This window comes from Trichoplax adhaerens, genomic scaffold (assembly GCF_000150275.1).
Source record: "Trichoplax adhaerens TRIADscaffold_5 genomic scaffold, whole genome shotgun sequence".
Taxonomy (NCBI): Eukaryota; Metazoa; Placozoa; class Uniplacotomia; order Trichoplacea; family Trichoplacidae; genus Trichoplax; species Trichoplax adhaerens.
Window position 1 is genome coordinate 2893431 of NW_002060947.1, and position 18794 is coordinate 2912224.

General features: G+C 31.2%; 3 protein-coding genes across 3 annotated transcripts; 2 read left to right on the plus strand and 1 right to left on the minus strand.

Annotated features, from left to right (window-relative positions):
• Window positions 1–1193: 1193 nt before the first annotated feature.
• On the plus strand, window positions 1194–5843 carry TRIADDRAFT_56437 (uncharacterized protein; the record flags this gene model as incomplete). Its single annotated transcript, XM_002112391.1, has 9 exons — window positions 1194–1260; window positions 2280–2813; window positions 2990–3184; window positions 3255–3298; window positions 3407–3517; window positions 3916–4091; window positions 4404–4506; window positions 4692–4790; window positions 5709–5843. The coding sequence occupies 9 exons, from the start codon at window positions 1194–1196 to the stop codon at window positions 5841–5843; spliced, it is 1464 nt and encodes a 487-aa protein (XP_002112427.1).
• A 1944-nt stretch (window positions 5844–7787) lies between these two features.
• On the plus strand, window positions 7788–8686 carry TRIADDRAFT_25776 (uncharacterized protein; the record flags this gene model as incomplete). The annotated part of the gene is made up of 3 exons (XM_002112392.1): window positions 7788–7990; window positions 8087–8467; window positions 8611–8686. Coding segments are annotated over 3 exons (660 nt in total), but the record flags the coding sequence as incomplete, so codon positions are not given.
• Window positions 8687–11177: 2491 nt separating this feature from the next.
• Window positions 11178–13534, minus strand: TRIADDRAFT_4614 (uncharacterized protein; the record flags this gene model as incomplete). The annotated part of the gene is made up of 6 exons (XM_002112829.1): window positions 11178–11269; window positions 11659–11786; window positions 11960–12116; window positions 12180–12235; window positions 12404–12696; window positions 13457–13534. Coding segments are annotated over 6 exons (804 nt in total), but the record flags the coding sequence as incomplete, so codon positions are not given.
• Between the last annotated feature and the right edge of the window lie 5260 nt (window positions 13535–18794).

Genomic DNA, 18794 nt, shown 5'->3' on the forward strand with positions numbered 1-18794 from the left:
AGTTATCTTAATAATTCCACATCGGCAGCTGTAAACTAAATTGAAAAGGTTGTAATCTTTAATGTAATAACCTAACAACGCCGTAAATATTATCGTTTTGAGAAAATAAGGAAATGAAAGTATCAGATTGAATCAGTTCACTTCATGATTGGATCCTTTATACGGGCTATCTGCAAATTATTTGTTATGATTGAAATACATGGTCATAAAGCATAATTAAAAACATTATCCTGAAGTTTGTACCCTAATCTGGTATATTTATGATCTATTTTAACTCGATAAATTTTATTATGTAAATTCTTAAATAATGAGTCTCTAATGGTTTTGCTAATGTATAGAGCAATGAATTCAGATGATGGGATCAAGGTTTAGACTTCTTCAATTAATTCTCTAATTAAGCACTAAAATTTTCTATATGCACCGGTAATGTTTGGTAATATCGCTATCATACGCCAGTAGAAATTGAAGGGCTTGTAATTCTGTAGTTATCTAGTTAATTGTAAGCCTTGTCAAAGCTGATAACTATTCGATATGATAATTGCATCAAGCTTAACGTTTTAGATGAAAACTAACAATTTATAAGTGTAATAGAAGATCTACTGATGTAGATTTGCTCAACTTTATTGTATAACATATATGCGAGAATATTACTGAAATATAACAAGAAACTCTTAAGTTCATTATTTTAAAGTTACTTTTACGGGATTCTTTTACTTAAACTGGGTCGCTATTACGGAAATGAAATTTGAAAATTTATTACACTATATTATATAAAGCTTTTAATGTGAAGAGTAAAATTTACTTTTTAATTCGAGTATTTACAAGCTGGCTGTTAGTACCACATGTGACGCTTAAAATATTTATGAGTTAAATAGAATTCATCAATAGGACTTGGTAATATTTGGACATTTATTGATTATTACTGTACCAGCTTTAATACAACGAGATAGAGATTTCTTTGCTAAAGCGATATTTTTTATACCTCAATTGAAATTAAAATATTAATTGCGGCTTTTACTAAACCGCATTGATCTGAGAAGTTGATTAATTCGTATTTAGGAACAAAATATGCAGTTAACTTCCTTTAATTTTCATAATTTAATAAAAATTATAGACAATTAGCGATTGAATCTGGTAGTTGGACTCGTCGTGGTAGTGTAGATCGAGAAACTGATCCAGATTCTACAGTTAAAATGCTATCTAAGTTTCTGAAAAGGATTGATAGTTATGCTGAAGATAAAGACGAAATTCAGGATGAAGGTCTGTAACTTTCTCTTATATGTTGTTTAAATAATAATGTATGTATCTTATTTTTTCCAGCATAGATATTATTTTTTACTCTTCTATGGCAACTAGATAAGTCGCATCTTAGCATTGTTATTATTTTGTATTATTAACATTGCATTAATTCACGATTATTGCATTGCTAATTTTCTATACTAAATCTATGAAGTAAATTCTAGTTACTATAGTCTATCCTTTGTATTTAAATCACGTAATACCCGATTTATAATAATTGGATGCAAAGGAAAAGTTCTTACGAAAGCACTTTCTTATTATACTTTACACGAGATTGCGGCCTATAAAATAATCACACTAACACGATCATAAAGATAGTTTTAGTTATGCATAAATAAAAACCAAGAAAGTCGTTGATGAATATTTTCGCTTTAACTTAAATAGTAGCACCAATTAATACTCTTCCGCAACAACAATTTTAGTGTATATGACTGTGCTACTGATATTAATTTCTACTTAAGAATATTCTTGTCATACTCCCGTAGTTAAAGACGACAAAGGTAATCGGAAGTAATACCAGCGTCAAAGATTGATGTAACGGTTTTGACTTCTGCAGACATGAATATTCAACTTTTACAGCGCTATAGATAGTTTAAGTTAATATTATTATATCTTGTAGTATTAACAGTGTTACAGTGTGTTTTAAGAAATGATAATGAATGTTTCACTTATTTACACTCTTTCAAAACTGGAATATTCTATATCAGGAGTCAGATATCTGAGAAAAATAATGAAGGATACAATAATTGTTAAAAAATACCGTTTAATAATGCTTATAATAACCAAATACATGCCTTAATAGGTATTTGCCTTGTGCGGTACTATAATATCAGACAATCATTTAAAATTAAAAAATTATTCAACGTATCTAATTAATGTTGTAATATAAGTAATAATCTACCTGCAGAGGGAACAGATCTTAGTGGATCTAATTTGTATAAGTTCTAAAATCTTCTCACTAACTTTGGCCTTATCAATAGGGAAAATAGAGGATATGAATGAATCAGAGGAAGTAAACGGTATTATGTACAATGGCGAAGATGAAAATGATAACGAAAGCAATAATGAAATTAACAATGATAGTAGAACCTGGCAGAAACAAGATGGAAACTTAGACGATTTGATTACAAGAAGTACTAGCTTTTCGCATAACAAGAATGATTACATACGCGATAGTTTCCGCGAAAAATCAAAACCCCTTACATCTGCTCGAAGTCGTCGCGGACAAATGATGTCAAAACAACGTGTTTCATCAACAAACGATAGTGTCTTCTCTGATTCGTTCGCATCAATGGATTCTAATTGTAGTACAAGATTTTGTCGAGACGAAAGTAGTGAAGGATTTTATTCTTCCATTGATCACGACGGAAAATGTGATTCACCTCATAGCCATGCCCTTCCTAGTAATGGCGGAGCTATTAAAAGAATTGCATCTGCTGGTGAAAGATCTGACCTATCATCTTTTAAAGCTAACCGGCATTCATTTGCAGCCAGTAGTTTGAAAAATCGAACAGGTTATTTTCTTGCCATTGTAATGGTAGCATTTACTACTATAAAACAAATACATTTATATACATCGCATATTTTAAATAGAATTTCGATCAAAAACGTAAATTTTTCTTCTTATATTGCTATAAGATTTACTTAAGCCTTCAATATAATAAATATGTAACTGTTATATTACGAACAGATTTAAGAAGAAAAGCGTTATTAAGAGAGCGTTATCATGAAGGTAATTTCAGTTGCGATGATACAGAATCGCCAATGGGCTCTTTTGATAGCGATTATGCTGTAGAATCGCGCGATGAAGATGCAACTACAACACAGAATGTTTTACTACGCAATAAAAATGTAGTTGTTTCTCAAATGTTAGAAGATGCTACAGGTAATAACTCTTAGTGATTATTTTTATTATAGCTAACTAAACTTAATAATCTCTTTCCTTCTATATTTAGGCGTTTTTCAAAAAGTTTCAATTCGAAGGAATGAGAGATTAGAGGTAAGCGATAAGATAAAGATTTTTATAAACTCTTAAAAATTTTTTCAATTTATCTCAAATATTACAGAAAAGTGTGTAAACTAATTTAACACTTTCTAAATAAATTAGAATATAAAAGAACCAGAATTTCGTAAAAGTACCGAAAAATCTGATGAAGAGGATATCGAGACATACTTTCAAAAATATGCGACTCCACAACAACGGCGCCATTTGCAATTGGTGAGCAGTTTTTTGCCATATATTTGCATTTAGTACACAATATAATTTAAATGATGTTGATGGCAAAACTACAGTAGCTATTGCATAGATGATTTAGTGTAAAAATATACTAGAGTCTAGTTGGACATACGTGTAGGCAGATATTTCATGCTTTGAAATAGTCTTAATTATTAAGATATAATCTACGCTACGAACTATTTTTAATAGCATTATAAGTACGGTAAGTTACTTTATCGGTACCGTTGGTAAATGTGGTCATTCATTGAGTACATTTATCGCATACCAAAAGCAGCAATTTAAGCAGTATCTTATGTAAGATGATAGTCATATTTCTACTTCAATTATATCTAACAACGGGTGTAAACATAATTTATCTTTACTTCTTAAATTATATTTAGACGAGGCAAAATAGTTTTGATAGTGATAATGGTTGTGGTATCGAGTCTGAAGAGGTTGAAATTAAAGGCGAAATCCTCTTTGGTCTTCGATACAATAGAAAGAACAGCACATTAGAGATTGATGTTGATCGAGCTCGTGATTTGCCCGTTATATCAAAAAAGCACAAATGCAATGCGTAAGTTCCTTTACTATATCAAAATTCTGGAAAATATGTGCAATACTAAGAAAAGCTATTATTAGCATTAGCCAAATATAACATAAAACTATCGACCTTCAAAGGTGCATAAATAGTGAAAAGATAATTAGGAATTAATTATGTAAAAATAATGTTTATCTCTAAAAGGCAGGCTTAATTTTAGGCAGTTAATAGCCTTCTTATGTTTATGTATTATTTAATCATGAAGGTCATTAATTGCAACTTTTCAATAGCTTAAATTGTTTCTTAAGAGTTTTAATCATTGTGATCCCATTCCATTCGACTATCTAGTTATATCAAAACTTATTTCGTACCTGAAACGGGCAAAAATTCTAAAAGAAGAACCACGGTAAAAAAAGGAACTACAAATCCGCAGTATAATGAGACTTTAAAGGTAAATATTAACTTTAATGAGTGCAGAAAAGAAGACTTTAAATAAGCATGTAAATTTGTGTGATAATATTAAAATAGCTGGGTATTGAATGCATACTGTTATGATATTCCTTAACTTTCAACCCTTGATTCTTTTGAAATATAGCTGTCAGGTTTATTCTTAAATTCTTCGTATCTTCTTACTAGTATAAAATATCTAGTGACGACGAGATATCGAAGAAAATACTTGTTATCAGTATATGGCATCAAGATAAATACGTTCCCAAAAAACAATTTCTTGGCGAGGTTAGAGTCCCTATGTCTAGTCTACCACTTCTTGATCAGCAGCTTCCGAGATGGCATAAACTAAAGGTAGGATTTAGTTATCATGAATATTTAAAGTATCCGCCAAGGCTAAGTAAAAAAATCGGCCAAATCGATCATTTCTGTGTTTTTTTTATGTTTGTAGCAAAGTTTAATATTATTTTAAGGAAAATTCTCGAATATTTATTGTATATTTTTATTTTTTTGACGGTTTATATTAACAGAATCGAGAGTAACAAACTTGGATTGAATTCATCACATTTTACAACACATTACAGAAAACGTACCTTCTTAAAGAATTAAACCGGAACTATTTATTGAACTCGTTTACGTACTTCAAAATCAACTAATAATTTCATGCTTTTAACAACCTTCTTATATAGTATTATTACAGTAATTCAGCAAATCATATTCTTACTGAACAATATTCTGGAATGGGACGAAATTTCAGTCCGCAATTAATTGCTTATGGCTGTTTTTAATTATAAATAATTGCAATTTGTTTTTATGTTACAGCAATTTTTAAAAAATCTCTGCGATAGGTCATATCGTCTTTAGTATTTTTAACGTACTTTATTACGTAGTCATAAGTGCATTTGAGATTCTTTTACGTTTTACTGCCTTTTCTACAACTAATTTAAAATGCATCCGATTACTGCGAAAAGTAGTTTTATGAGTAGAACACAGTAGAGTATTTAGATAGAGGCTAAATAAATTATGATACGTAATATAAGATAACAGAAATTTGATATAGTGTTAAGTTGAGTTAGGTCATATTAGTAAGGACCTAAGATTATTCGAGCTGGAAATAACAGGTAAATCGAAAGGATTTGTTTTCTTAGTAATAAAGAGCACTAATAATGGTAATTGTATTATGACGACGCACTTGTTCTTTGGTAGAATTCAATAGCTTTCAGTCAAAAGCATCGAGGTCAAGAGAAACTTCTCTTAGCTCTAAGAGCAAAACTTTATCTTAAGATTGCCTTGTATGCATACAGATCAGATATGATGTTGTTGCATTCGATTTTGCATTAAAAGTAAACAATTACAGTGATTATACTCATGAGCTACCAAATAAATTTCATGATCTGAATCATCTAAGAAATTAGAGAAGCGCAGTGAACTTTATGTTTCCTTACTGATCTATCCCTACCCACCTTGTTTAAATGGCACATAACTTCTTTATATATTTAGACATTTACAATAACTAAGAAAGCACTTCTTCAAATACAAATCGTGATGCTCGATCGAAGCATTATTTGCTGTTTTTTAATTAATGCCTTGGATATCATAGACCTACGAGTTTATACCTTAGGAACGATGCTCTAAGTACCCCCAATATAATCGATGTTCCATTGGTATTTGTTCAATATATTACAAATGTACATACCAAACACCAATGACGTATGATAATTGGTTGGACGTTAAAGGTTACCCTGATCGATTTTATGTGCAAAATCTAATACGAGAACACGATTAGGAGTTAATTTAAATTGACTAAACCAGTTTCGAATGCATTTTGTGATGAAGTGTATTCTCAAAAATGAAGCAAAAAATTATAGTTTCTTATAAACTTCGCTTCATTACATGAGTCGGTTACGTCTAGCAACTGCCAAGGACTATCTCTCGAGTCCTAGACAATCCCTGAGGTATCTAAATCATTGATGCAAAATTTATGATTTATATATACAACTAGTTAAAGAATGATTTTCTTTCATTATAATCATTATCTTGCCAATTAAGTCACAAGATCAGATCTAAATCTACTATCGCGCTATATATTCTGTGCAAAATTCGCGCTTATAATATAGTCAAAGGGTGGCAACTCAATTGCAAAATTACGTAGAAGGCACTTGGACAATGGACATGAAACTCTATTCGGACGGTCGGACATACGCGCAACTAATCAGTATCTCGGTATCTTAACTGTACCGTACAGTACTGTACAGTACCCAGTACAGTACGGTAGAGAAGTTGAATACTGTACTGCACAGTGTACAGTGTAAGTATTCTAACCACTACGCAATCGCACATTTCCGAATATACTGTACAATACTGTACTGTAGTACAAATGTACCATACTGTACTGAAATGAAAGTAGGATCAGTTGAATCAGCGCCGTGATTTGTCTGCCAACCTGCATGCCCCGAATTCTACCATCTCAGTTTGCCACTGCAACTAAGCAAATTTTAGCCAAAAGAACTATTATGAGAAAAATTATAAACCTAAAGGACTCTAAGGTAACTGATCTAACTCTAGTTTGTGGTATTAATGTACTCGTATGTATCGTACTCCTTGCTCAAACTGAAAGAGAAATACGATAACGAACCCTCGCTCTGTCCGTTACGCTACAGGGAGATACGTTGCATTTAAATCAATCAGTAAGAATAATTTTGCTTCGTTCGTGGTATGCCATAGGCGCAGTAGAGAGGTTGCACATCTATCGGCTGTTGCAATTATTGATTTTCTCTTTATTAATTTGATTATTTTACTTTGGAGTGAAGTATCATACATTAGAATCGTAGAAATTATTCTGCTACTGGTTTTACTAATGTACGCGTACTATACTTGAGTGTGCACTACGTATTTGTGGTGAGACCTTTCTGACTACATTGGCGAAGCTGACGGGTGTTTTCCATCTATCGACTGCACGAGAATTTATCGTTTTGCTAACGTGATATATATATATACGTTTAAAGATTAGCTAGTTATGAATTTGACAAATACTTAACGTATAGTACCATCTTACATGGTGATCGGTACTTTAGATTCCAGCTAATAGCCAGAAAAAGTTTTAACTTTCGTTCCAAACAAAGCTGTTGATCTCGAATAGACATTGTACAATGTACAATATACGTGTATGGTACCGCCAATCTATATAAATTGAATGTAATTTATATAGAGAGCAATAAAGTATAGGAGAATATTGAATGGAATCTTATTTGCTGTTAGTCAGTACACGATCAAGTTACTCAGACAGCGGTTAGCGCAGCCAAGGAAAGTTTGCAAGCTGGCAACATTATTGCTTTACCTACTGATACTATCTATGGTATTGCTGCTTTAGCCCAGCTCCCTAATGCTGTCGATAAATTATACAATACTAAAGGTCGTAGGAGAGATAATCCAATTTCTATCTGCGTAGGCGATGTTGCTGATTTAAAAAGGCAAGTACATTTACGTCCGTTTACTACTTATGATAACCGAATTGATGATTAGAAATTGATTCTTTATTCATATATATTCGATGTATGTAATATAATTAATTGCTTTCTGCATAGATGGTGTTCGGTATGTGTTTGTGATGCTCTTCTATACGATCTCCTACCTGGCCCGGTAACTTTGGTATTCCAACGCCATCCAGTTTTAAATCCTAAACTTAATCCTAATACAAATTTAGTTGGTATTCGTATTCCTGACTTTCCATTCATTCGAGAGGTCGCTAGAGCATGTGATCAACCATTAGCATTAACTAGTGCCAATAAAAGTCTTGCGCTTAGCAGCTTAGCCATTGATGAGTTTCAATCCCTTTGGGATCAGTTAGACGTTATCTTTGATGGTGGAAGAATTTCACAGAGTGGAGATGACCAGTCATCTCGTTTAGGATCAACTGTTATTAACTTGTCAGTGGAAGGATATTTTAAGATTATAAGGAAGGGAAGGTAGGGCTGTATAAAATATTATTTTTAAGAAATACAAAACTCGATTTCATTATTACTTATTGTGCTATAGTAACTAAGTTAGGCAATTATTATTAGATATACTAGTCAGCTTACGCATTAATCTATTCATGTGCAAATTATAGTGCCTTTGAAAATACGGTAAAGCTACTGGTAAATAAATACGGCTTAATAGAATTGATCGATAGCAAAGACAACTGAGCTGATGCAAGACCTCAATGGTGAAGTGTAACATATGCAAAACCTTATTTAACACTAAGTTATATATCTTCCTTAATCGAATTGCCAAAATCTAAATAAAATCTTTTGGATTTGATATATTGTGTCGCATTTGGTTGGTATTGCACTATATTTTCTTGCTTGGTCGTGCCCATACAGTACAGCTGGTGTACTCTGTTTATTATCGGTTTCTGCGTAACAACGAACTTATGGAAGTATCTATTGTATATACGTTGCACACAAGATCTAATATCAGCAGTAAAATAGATTTAATTGATACACGATTAATGAAGACAATCGTATATCAAATTAGCTTGTACCTCGTCAAGAAAAACCTACTGCCTGTCAAGTTAAAGACTTCTAAATAATTAACAGTCATAACGTTACTATAATTGAATACTAATTCTATAGAAACTTTAACTGTTAGATTCGTTCGATCTTTGCAGTACTAAAATTAATCTTTGTTTCATAATTACCGTACTGCTGATTGTCTGAAAACCTAGCATTTGCTCCTTAACACTTATGTCACAAAACAACTTTCGTGAACGTACCTAAACTAGTCTATCTACTCTTAAGGTTCCCCAACTAACTCCGGAGATCCTCAGTAAAGGAAAACTAACTTATTCCTATACCATAGACAACGAGTCCAACGATAGGTTTAGGTTATTAAATATTTTATTACCAGCTATTGCAACTTAGTACCAGTGTACTCTAGCGTAGCCTTCGTGGAACTCAGATTAAAAAGTAATGATCAAGCTTATATACAGTTTCATATATCACACAAATAAGATCGGTACTAATCTTTCACATTAAATTATAGAATGTGCAATACAGATCCATACAGGCTTACTATAGATTCGACTAGCTCGAGTGTTACTTATCACTTGTCACAAATTAATATTATTAATTGGCACCTTATTAACTAACATAATAATCTTTACAGCTTGACATCTTCGTTGCTAACACCATATCCACGCTGTATATTACTAGGATAATTAATAACAAAACTCAATTAACAACTAGGTTGTTGCCGAGATCGGCAACCTCCATAATAATATTGTTACACATTTTAGATCAAAATATTATTCATTTCGGAGCGAGCTCCGTCACAACTTATTTCGTGTGTTTGGTGGAATATTTTTGGGTAGAAATTTTGAGGATTGCGTTATGTGATAAGAATACATCCATACCTATTTCTTTTTTATTATTTATATTTAAGAGCACATTTATTGAATTGGAAGGAGAAGATGTTTTTAAGATACAGTATATCAGTAAATTTTAGCTTAAATACATGATAAATAAAAATCTAGCAATATTGTAACTGTGCTGTATCACACAGATTAGGAATTGATATTTGGATAGAATGTCCTCTTTTGTAAAAATTAAAATAAGTGACATACATGAAATTTAAGATATAAATACTTTAAATCATAACTAAAAAGTATTATTTCCTGATATAATAAAGTATTACAGGATTTTAATTTGTATTCTTAGGCATACTTTGCTGATAATGGCATAGACGAGATTTAGCAAATTTTCACTTAGTGTTTATAATTCAAATTAATTCCTCAGATACGATAAACTGAATTAATTATAGACAGTTAGACTCGGAATTATCCAACGTAGCACAATACCAAAATTGCTTTGCGATTGATATCATAATATGATTTTGAGAGCGTGAAATGTATTTTTACGTAAAATGTAATGTATACAGCTGTTACATATTCTTTAGTTCGAAATTTTACTATCTCTCAAATTTATTATTGATAGTATGTTCCTGAAGATGAATTCTTAAAGGTTTGTAATTATTGCAATTATCACTTTTTGCTTTCTCTAGTTAAATACATACATGTCTATTATTATATTTTGGAACTCTTCCGATCGTATTATTAGTTTATGTCTTAGCTATATTCATTAAATCAATTAAATTCATGCTAAGTTATATAGTATGCTGTACATATGAAATTCTTAACATTTGCAAGCTTGCTATAGCTTGTAAAGTGCACTATTATTTAATTAATCATATTTTGCCCTTATTTTGTTAACCATTACATACGTACAACTATGAACTAGTAGGATGATGAGTATCTTTCTTTGACGGGCGTTTGTGGCGATTTATGATACCTTTCTTATTCGGTTCAATTTTGCTGCTGGGAAGACTCTCATCACTAGCTTTCATTTTGTTATCGCTGTGTGTCTGAATTAACTTTTTGGAAGATGCTATATGAAACTCTGATAGATCATTTGTTATACTTCTGTAGAGTTTCGTATGATATCGCTGAATTTTTGCTAGAGTAAGCTTAAAAGTAGCAGAAGCATAGCTCGGAATCTTTAATTTGATAGCTCTTGTTATACTTTCTTGACTTAAACCAAGCTTTTTGTGCATGGCTCTGATTATTTGTTTCTCAATATCTTTGGGAAGTGTAACTGAATCGTTAAGCATGTCCAGATGTTGCAGATTATTATTGCAGGAATTGCTTAGCCACTTATGTTTCCTAGCATTTGAAAGTGAAATTCTTTCTCTTGGGTCCACACTTAGAAATTTGAACATTAAATCGATCGCATCTGCCAAAAATAATGATAACTCGAAATAAAATTCTTGTCTGTCAAATTCTATTTTTATGCCTGTTTGATTTCAGTACCGTGTATTTAGCTTTTAAGTACTAATACTACTTGACAAACTAAGTGTAAAAAAATTTAAACATAATTGTCAAGTTCATTATTATTATGATCATCTATGTATTGGATAAAAGATTTTGAGTAAGTGTAATTAGGTTTAATCATAGATTGTTATGCCTGACTTTTAGAAATTAAAAAATTTGAAGTAGCTAAATTCATTCAATCTATTCCTTAGAAGTGATTTATCTTCTCAAATTATATGTCAGGTTCTTTACTCTTAAAATATATAGTGCCTTATTCTTGGCGTAACAGACGCTAATAAATAAATCGAGTACCTTCAGAGAGACTGTCTGGAACGGGGTTGATTTGAAAACTCATGATCTTTTGATGAAGTTCTTTAATATCGGCTGATTGAGTAGTAAATGGCAGCGATGCTGTAAGCATAGCAAACATATCGACACCTCTGAAGAAAAATTGGCGATTATTTATAAAGGAGAAATTCAATTCCAAAATTGCGTTAAAACTGTTGAATTATGAGACTTCAAATAACTGTAATGCTAGAGATTACGCTCATGGTACGGTATGTAACAATAAAGCATGAATGGGCTAATTAAACTTAAATAAAATATTACTTACATACTCCATATGTCCGCTTTAGGACCATACTCATCAATTGCTAATAACTCTGGAGCTGTATAGGCTGGCGAACCGCATTGAGACTGACACAGTTTACGAATAAAGAATACATTGGCTTTTTCACGCCGAGTTTTCGTAAAAGTGCTAAGTCCAAAATCTGCAGTACCAAGATTAGTCAAGGATCTAAGGTTTGTAGTATGGATACTAATTCATATCTTACCAATAATTTTAATGCTATCATCTTCATCAACTAGTATATTTTCAAGCTTTAAATCTCTAGCACACGTATATCAAGATACAAATTATACCAAAAAGTTATCAAAAATCATTACAGGTCATAATTTGAAATAATCTTCAAAAGATAACGTTGAAAGCATTTGATCAAAAAATGTAGAAATAGCATCTCGTCATTAAATTTGTCAAAATTTCAACTAGTAGACTTACCGGTGGATTATATCTTGTGCGTGTAAATAATCAGTCGCTTCAATTATTTGCTTAATATACTTTTTGGTTCGATCTTCAGACAGTTTCCCGTTCTCCTCCAGAATGTCCGCCAAAGATGTATTACAAATTAATTCCATAGTAAGGTAGTAGTTATTGTCTGTTTCAAAAGTTTCTAGCAGTTGAACCACGCGAGGATGACTGATATATCGAAGAATTTTAGCTTCACGATATAAGTGTCTGTTAGCATAAAAGTCATTCCGCAATTTTTGTTTATCCAGAACCTTAATAGCTACCTGCAAATTAGGATACAGATGAAATTTGGGTATTTTGAAGTAGTTTGAAATAAAGCAAAGAAAAGACTGCCATATATGTGTATGTGGCACTGAAATTGATGTAACAAAGTGTTTATTCCCTAAGAATTATATAGCCATTCGCATAGTTAGTAATAAGCCCTTTTGATTTTGAACCTCGTCCAGTTAATGAACATAAGATACTGAATTAGGATTTAGTAAAAATACTAAGTTTTTCGGAACAATTATTTCGTAGCAGATTAAGCTTGTACTTTATCGTTTTAATTATAAAATCAACTAATAAACAGTATATATTCATAAACAAAAATTTTAACTGAAATTTTAACTGTCAAAATGATAATAGTCAATAAATCTATCAAAAACTATTTTAAAATGCCTGTATTTATTAGCCTTCGCTTCAAAGCTGATTTAAGCTATAGTAGAATTTTAAACTTTACTATGCTAATTTTTCTCATTCATATTAAAGTATCCTATTTCATTAAAATATTGCAATAAAAGATTATGATACCGTATGGCTAATCTGAGATCATGATAATTGATTACGCACAAAATCACTGTATTTAACTACTAAATACTGTAATATCTAAGATGGACAAGATCATGTCAGTCCCCATTTATGGTGCGCTACTCTCTTTTTAAATAGTTCTACATCGAAATCAAGACTAACATTACAGATTTAAATATTTAAAAATCAATTAATATTTTCGTTTAATAATCATTTGTATACGTATACCCTACTGACCTTCTCTCCGGTAACAATGTGTAAGCCTTCGTGAATGGCAGCAAATAAACCTTGGCCAATTCTTTTACCAATTAGATAGCAGCTAATTCTTTTCTCGAATTCATAATGTTCGAGTTTCGACATCGGGAAAAAACAAATTTCTTTAGACCAAGCATCGTTTTGAACGCTGAAACTATTACATCGACTATTTGACGCAGTTGCCATTGCTACTAAAGAAGTATCATACTACGGAAGGCGTAGGTCACAGATTTGATTATATATAGCAAATCATTTGTAGAATATCATTATCATCGCTATCTTGTTGTGTAGTACGATAGAAGATTTTACGTTTATAGATGAATAAGGATATTTAACATCTGTAAAGGCGTAATACGTGTTTGTTTTATAACAAATGCTTTACAACTCAGCAGTTTAAAATCATCTATTAATAAAGGCCTTGCTAACAATCAGTTCGCATATATGTTATCACAATGCTCTTGTATCATCTAAACTAGCGTATTATATCGCGGGTATAAATCACCACATGTTACCATATTGGCAACATGAAGTATTACAATACTAACAAAGCGTAAGGTCGAAGCAACGCTTAATTAGAATAAATTTTGAAGCTTTCGAATCTTACTAAAGTTCTGCAATCTATTTATTATTTTATCTATATTAAACTCCTTAATATTTTAAGTAATTGCTAATCGATTGTTTAATCTTCACAATCCTAGTACTTATCATAGTATTATTTATGTACTTAATGTTATGACTGAAATTTAAATTTAATTAAGTTGTGGTAATGTACGGTAAAGATTAAATAACATTTCAGTAACGTTACAGTAAGGCAACTTAGTATACAGTACCTTCGATAAAAGTAATTTTCTTGTGCATAAAAATTAATTACAATTATTAATTACTCATATATCATATAATGCATTGTCTCTCTAATTGAATTATTCAATCAAAGTAACCGATTTAAGATCGAATTCTATAAAATTTTCATTTATTACTCAATGAAGGTATTATTTTGCGTCATAGGTAGGACTGTCTGATCGAAACTATAACTAGAATTAACGTATTATTCTATCAGTTATATTAATGCTCACACAATGCGTGTTGGTAACAAATGTTTGGATCATTGATTTACTACCTAAATAGTAAAAATACCCGGAGATAAGCTTTCACTCTTTATAGAAATTATCATATCTAGTAAAATTTTTAAATCTAAAATCGGATAGGGTACTATAGATGCTTTGCCTTGCAATGCTATATACTTGGATTTGCTACTTTTCGTTAATTTATATAATGCTTTATAGAAATCGCCAAAATTACAATTTACTTTAATTCAGTGAAATGGAATAAAATTTTATGATATCTATTCCATAAATATTCAATAATCGATATTAATGGATAACATCTCACTCATATTCTAGATGTTGATACAAGTAAAGCGTTATTGATCTATTTTGCATACAGGCTTTAATATTACAATGGACTTCCAATTTCTGAATATAATATTCATCAGAAATTCTTTCATTGTTATTAGCAATTCAAGTATCCATATGGTGGCATAATGCTATTATAATTATCATGAACATGTTATCAACACATTGTTAGTGGATTGTTCAAAGGGTAAGAAATTCGTTCAATCTTGAACGTCGAGACTACGTTTTTACGCTTTGATCACTAATACAGTAGTAACAGTATAACTTACGGCTTTCATACCATAGGTGCATGATCATAGTTATCATAAAGTATTTAGGGCACCCGTACTCTATCGAATTTATGTATACTCAAATCGTACTTATGGAAATGTTGACGTCTACCCCAGCCAGTAATGATAGCAAACCTATAATGCTGTGTATTGTACTGAAAATAGCGGCATGATACTTTAGCTATTGCGTATTACTCTATATAATCAGACCGATATCTCAACATCGTTAGTGTGACTACCGTTATTTAATTGCACTATTTACCATTTACGAAACAGATTTATTGCTAGTACGAACGTGTCTTAGTTACTGCTTATTATTTTCAATAAGATGGTGCCTAAAAATCATAAGTGTGACTGCTGTTCTTTAAACGTCCTATTTACCATTTATAAACCATATTTATTCCTAATATGAGTATAACGCAACAAAACTGAAGTGTCTAGTTACACGAACAACATTTAGCATACGCCCTTGATAGATTGTTGTTTCGCAGTTTGATATTCTTTACCGTTTATAGAGTTTATGTAAACGAGGCTTAATCTAGAAATACTGAGTTCTTATCAGTGTTATACGATATTATCTTTATAATTAGTAATTACTTTATCCGATACTGCACACATGTAACTTTTGTTACTGTAGTGCTACATCAAAGCTGCCAGTATCATTCCTAAATCGATTTTGGCAAATTTTTCTCGTCATTATGTTAATACGAGTGATAGCGATTTCATTACTGTTATTTTATTTTCAGCTTTGTAATACCTATCTTAACAGCTATAAAGCTTAACTAGAGGATAAATGAAGTACATTTATACACTATAAGTATGACATAAGCTATTACCAAGATTAAATTGATCCATAGATGGCAGATAGACATCATGAATAAATTCTAGAAAAGCAAATCAGCTGGATTAAATAATTCCATACAAGATTTTACGGACCGAGTAATTGCATAAAAATCGTGTACCAATTTCTGAGATAGTACATAATAATTCCAAGGAGGGAGACCTTCCAATATATCTATCAATGCAATCCGGGTCGTGAATGAAATAGTTAAGATAGTTCATCGTGTAAAATTGTTTTTGGAGGCTTGAGTACAGTGCAAAAAGCAAGTTGCTTAAAGCGACTCTTACAAATCTTTGAAAATATACAATGATAAACTCATTATAACTGAAAATTTTATCAACAACGAAATACTCGTAGTTTACTCTTTTATCGAGTTTGATATTGCATATCTGTTGCTGTTAGGAACTTCAGTTGCTATATATTTATTTACTTATACGTAATTTGATAGCTATAACGCATTACAAATAGCCTGTAATCTTTACTGTCCATGTGTTTATGATAAAGGAATCATATGCCTAACTTGAATAGCCTGAACGGTGTTAAATTCGACTTTCATGAGCTGACACATTTTTCTGAGAAATAGGCTTTATCCAAAGGCAACCTGTGACTAAGCAAGTCTTGATTCTTGAAATGAGTACTGCATACAAATACCCTAATCTAATTATTATTTTTCAATTAGTATTATGGTCGCATGTTAACGCTAATCTGGTTACTGAGTCACTAATCGCGTTATAAACTTGAAATTTTCCATTAAGCTAAAATCATTTCGGGGTTAGCCTCATAGAAGGGGAATTTTTTTCTATACAATTACGAAATTTAGGTTCAAAAACCTTTTCAAAAGGATCAGGTATACATATATAAACTATGAAAATCTGATTATTGACACTGGTATAGCTATTATATCATTAGAATACAGGTAGTACTGGATTTAAAGCTTAAGAATAAATTCTAATTTGAGGAATTTTAATAGCTGATACAGGCACTTGGCATACGGTATTCAAGATAAGTATCTAGCAAATCTAGGTTAAGAAAGATTAGTACATAAGTACTTTCAAGTAAACTGAAATTACTGTAATCACATAAATTATAAATATTTAACGGATTAAATGATAGATTATAAGAATAACTGATATTTTGCTGTCAATTTTAATTTTATAGCAGTCAAATCGCTTACACTATCTCGTTAATACTGAAGGTAAAGATTCGGTCTAATCCCAAGACCTAGAACTTGGCCAGAGTAGTTGCTTTAATATTCTTAAATTGGATTTTATAAAGGAATCGTCCATTACGGTACTGTACATCAGATATGAAATCCCAGTGGATTCTCTGCATTAACTTCATAGCTGTCGTTTGGCTTGTAATAGCCTGTAGTTGTGGAATTGCAGGTAGAAATTTAAATATGAAATATTGATGTAAGGCTTTTCTTTATTTTCGTGTCATATGCTGAATTATTATTATAATTTCTAATAGCAATCAGTAATGGTTGTCCAAGCATCTGCAATTGCAGCAATTCATCTATAAGTTGCTCGAGTAGCAACTTAATAGCATTGCCCGACATTAACTATACTGGCATAGGATATGTGAAGTCACTGTTAGTATAATCATTAATAGAAATATTTTATTCATAGTTTATGTTCAAATTACTTCATTTATTACGGTATATTTAAGACTAATCAAAACAGGCTAGGCTATAAATCCTTTAACGTAATCAATACGTATACTAATATAATTTTAATTATTGATCTGTCTTCACGTGCTGCTTACGCGAAGAATGAATGATCTTATACAGTCCACTATTACTGAAATTGATTATTTAGTCAATCTATATTTTTTTAATAATTAAAATAATGTATTGAAAAGAATCCAAATAGAAATAAAATATAGCTTCCTAACTAAAATTAGCAAGTGGTACTCTACGCGTTCTTTTACTAACCACACGTCTAATAGCTGTAGCTCTCTTACCGATATTATTCCTCATTATATCTTTCGAATTATGCCAAAATTTTACTACTTGTTTGATCTACGTGATGATATTTAAGTTTTTATCGCTTAGGATAATCAATAATACCAGTATCAGAAAGATAAAAGCGAGAAGCTTCATTAACTACCCAGAGTTGATCGTGTTGTAAGTAATTCGAATGTGTATAATGCTATCTTCCTGATTTAGGATATAACTTTTTTCATCTCTGTCAAGTTGTGCCTATTTTATCTAACGACATGACATGTATCTCAAACGATATGATACTGTATTATTTGGAACTTTCGAAAGCATACATCCTAGTTTAGTTGTAAGGGTAAGATTGAGACTCTAGATTATGGTACATTTCAAAATATTAATTAATACGATTATAAGAATTGCCTGTATGTTCGATCTCATTGTTAGATTACAGAGCAAATTCATCTATATCAAAAATCTAAAAACGTTAATATGCTGCAATATTGTTATGATATTAACATTGAGTACAATGTATCATGGAGAATAATTCAGTAGCAGCTTTTTTATCATAGTAGAAATGGACAGATACAAAGGATTGACTCTTTTCATAGTATTTGTATAAAGTACATTTACAAGAATCTAACGGAGCATCTTGCCGTGTCCAATTGTTCATATCAATTTTAAAAGGATGATAAGCAAATGAAAATTTATAAGGCCATTCTTATCTATGATTATTTGCCGTAGGAACATTACTAGTAGTCTTATCGAGGTTATCGAGACTGATGCGTTCTGCAGATTACCACATCTAACCAATCTGTAAGATTTAAAATTCATTCTATTTTCTAGATTGCTATATCGGTAA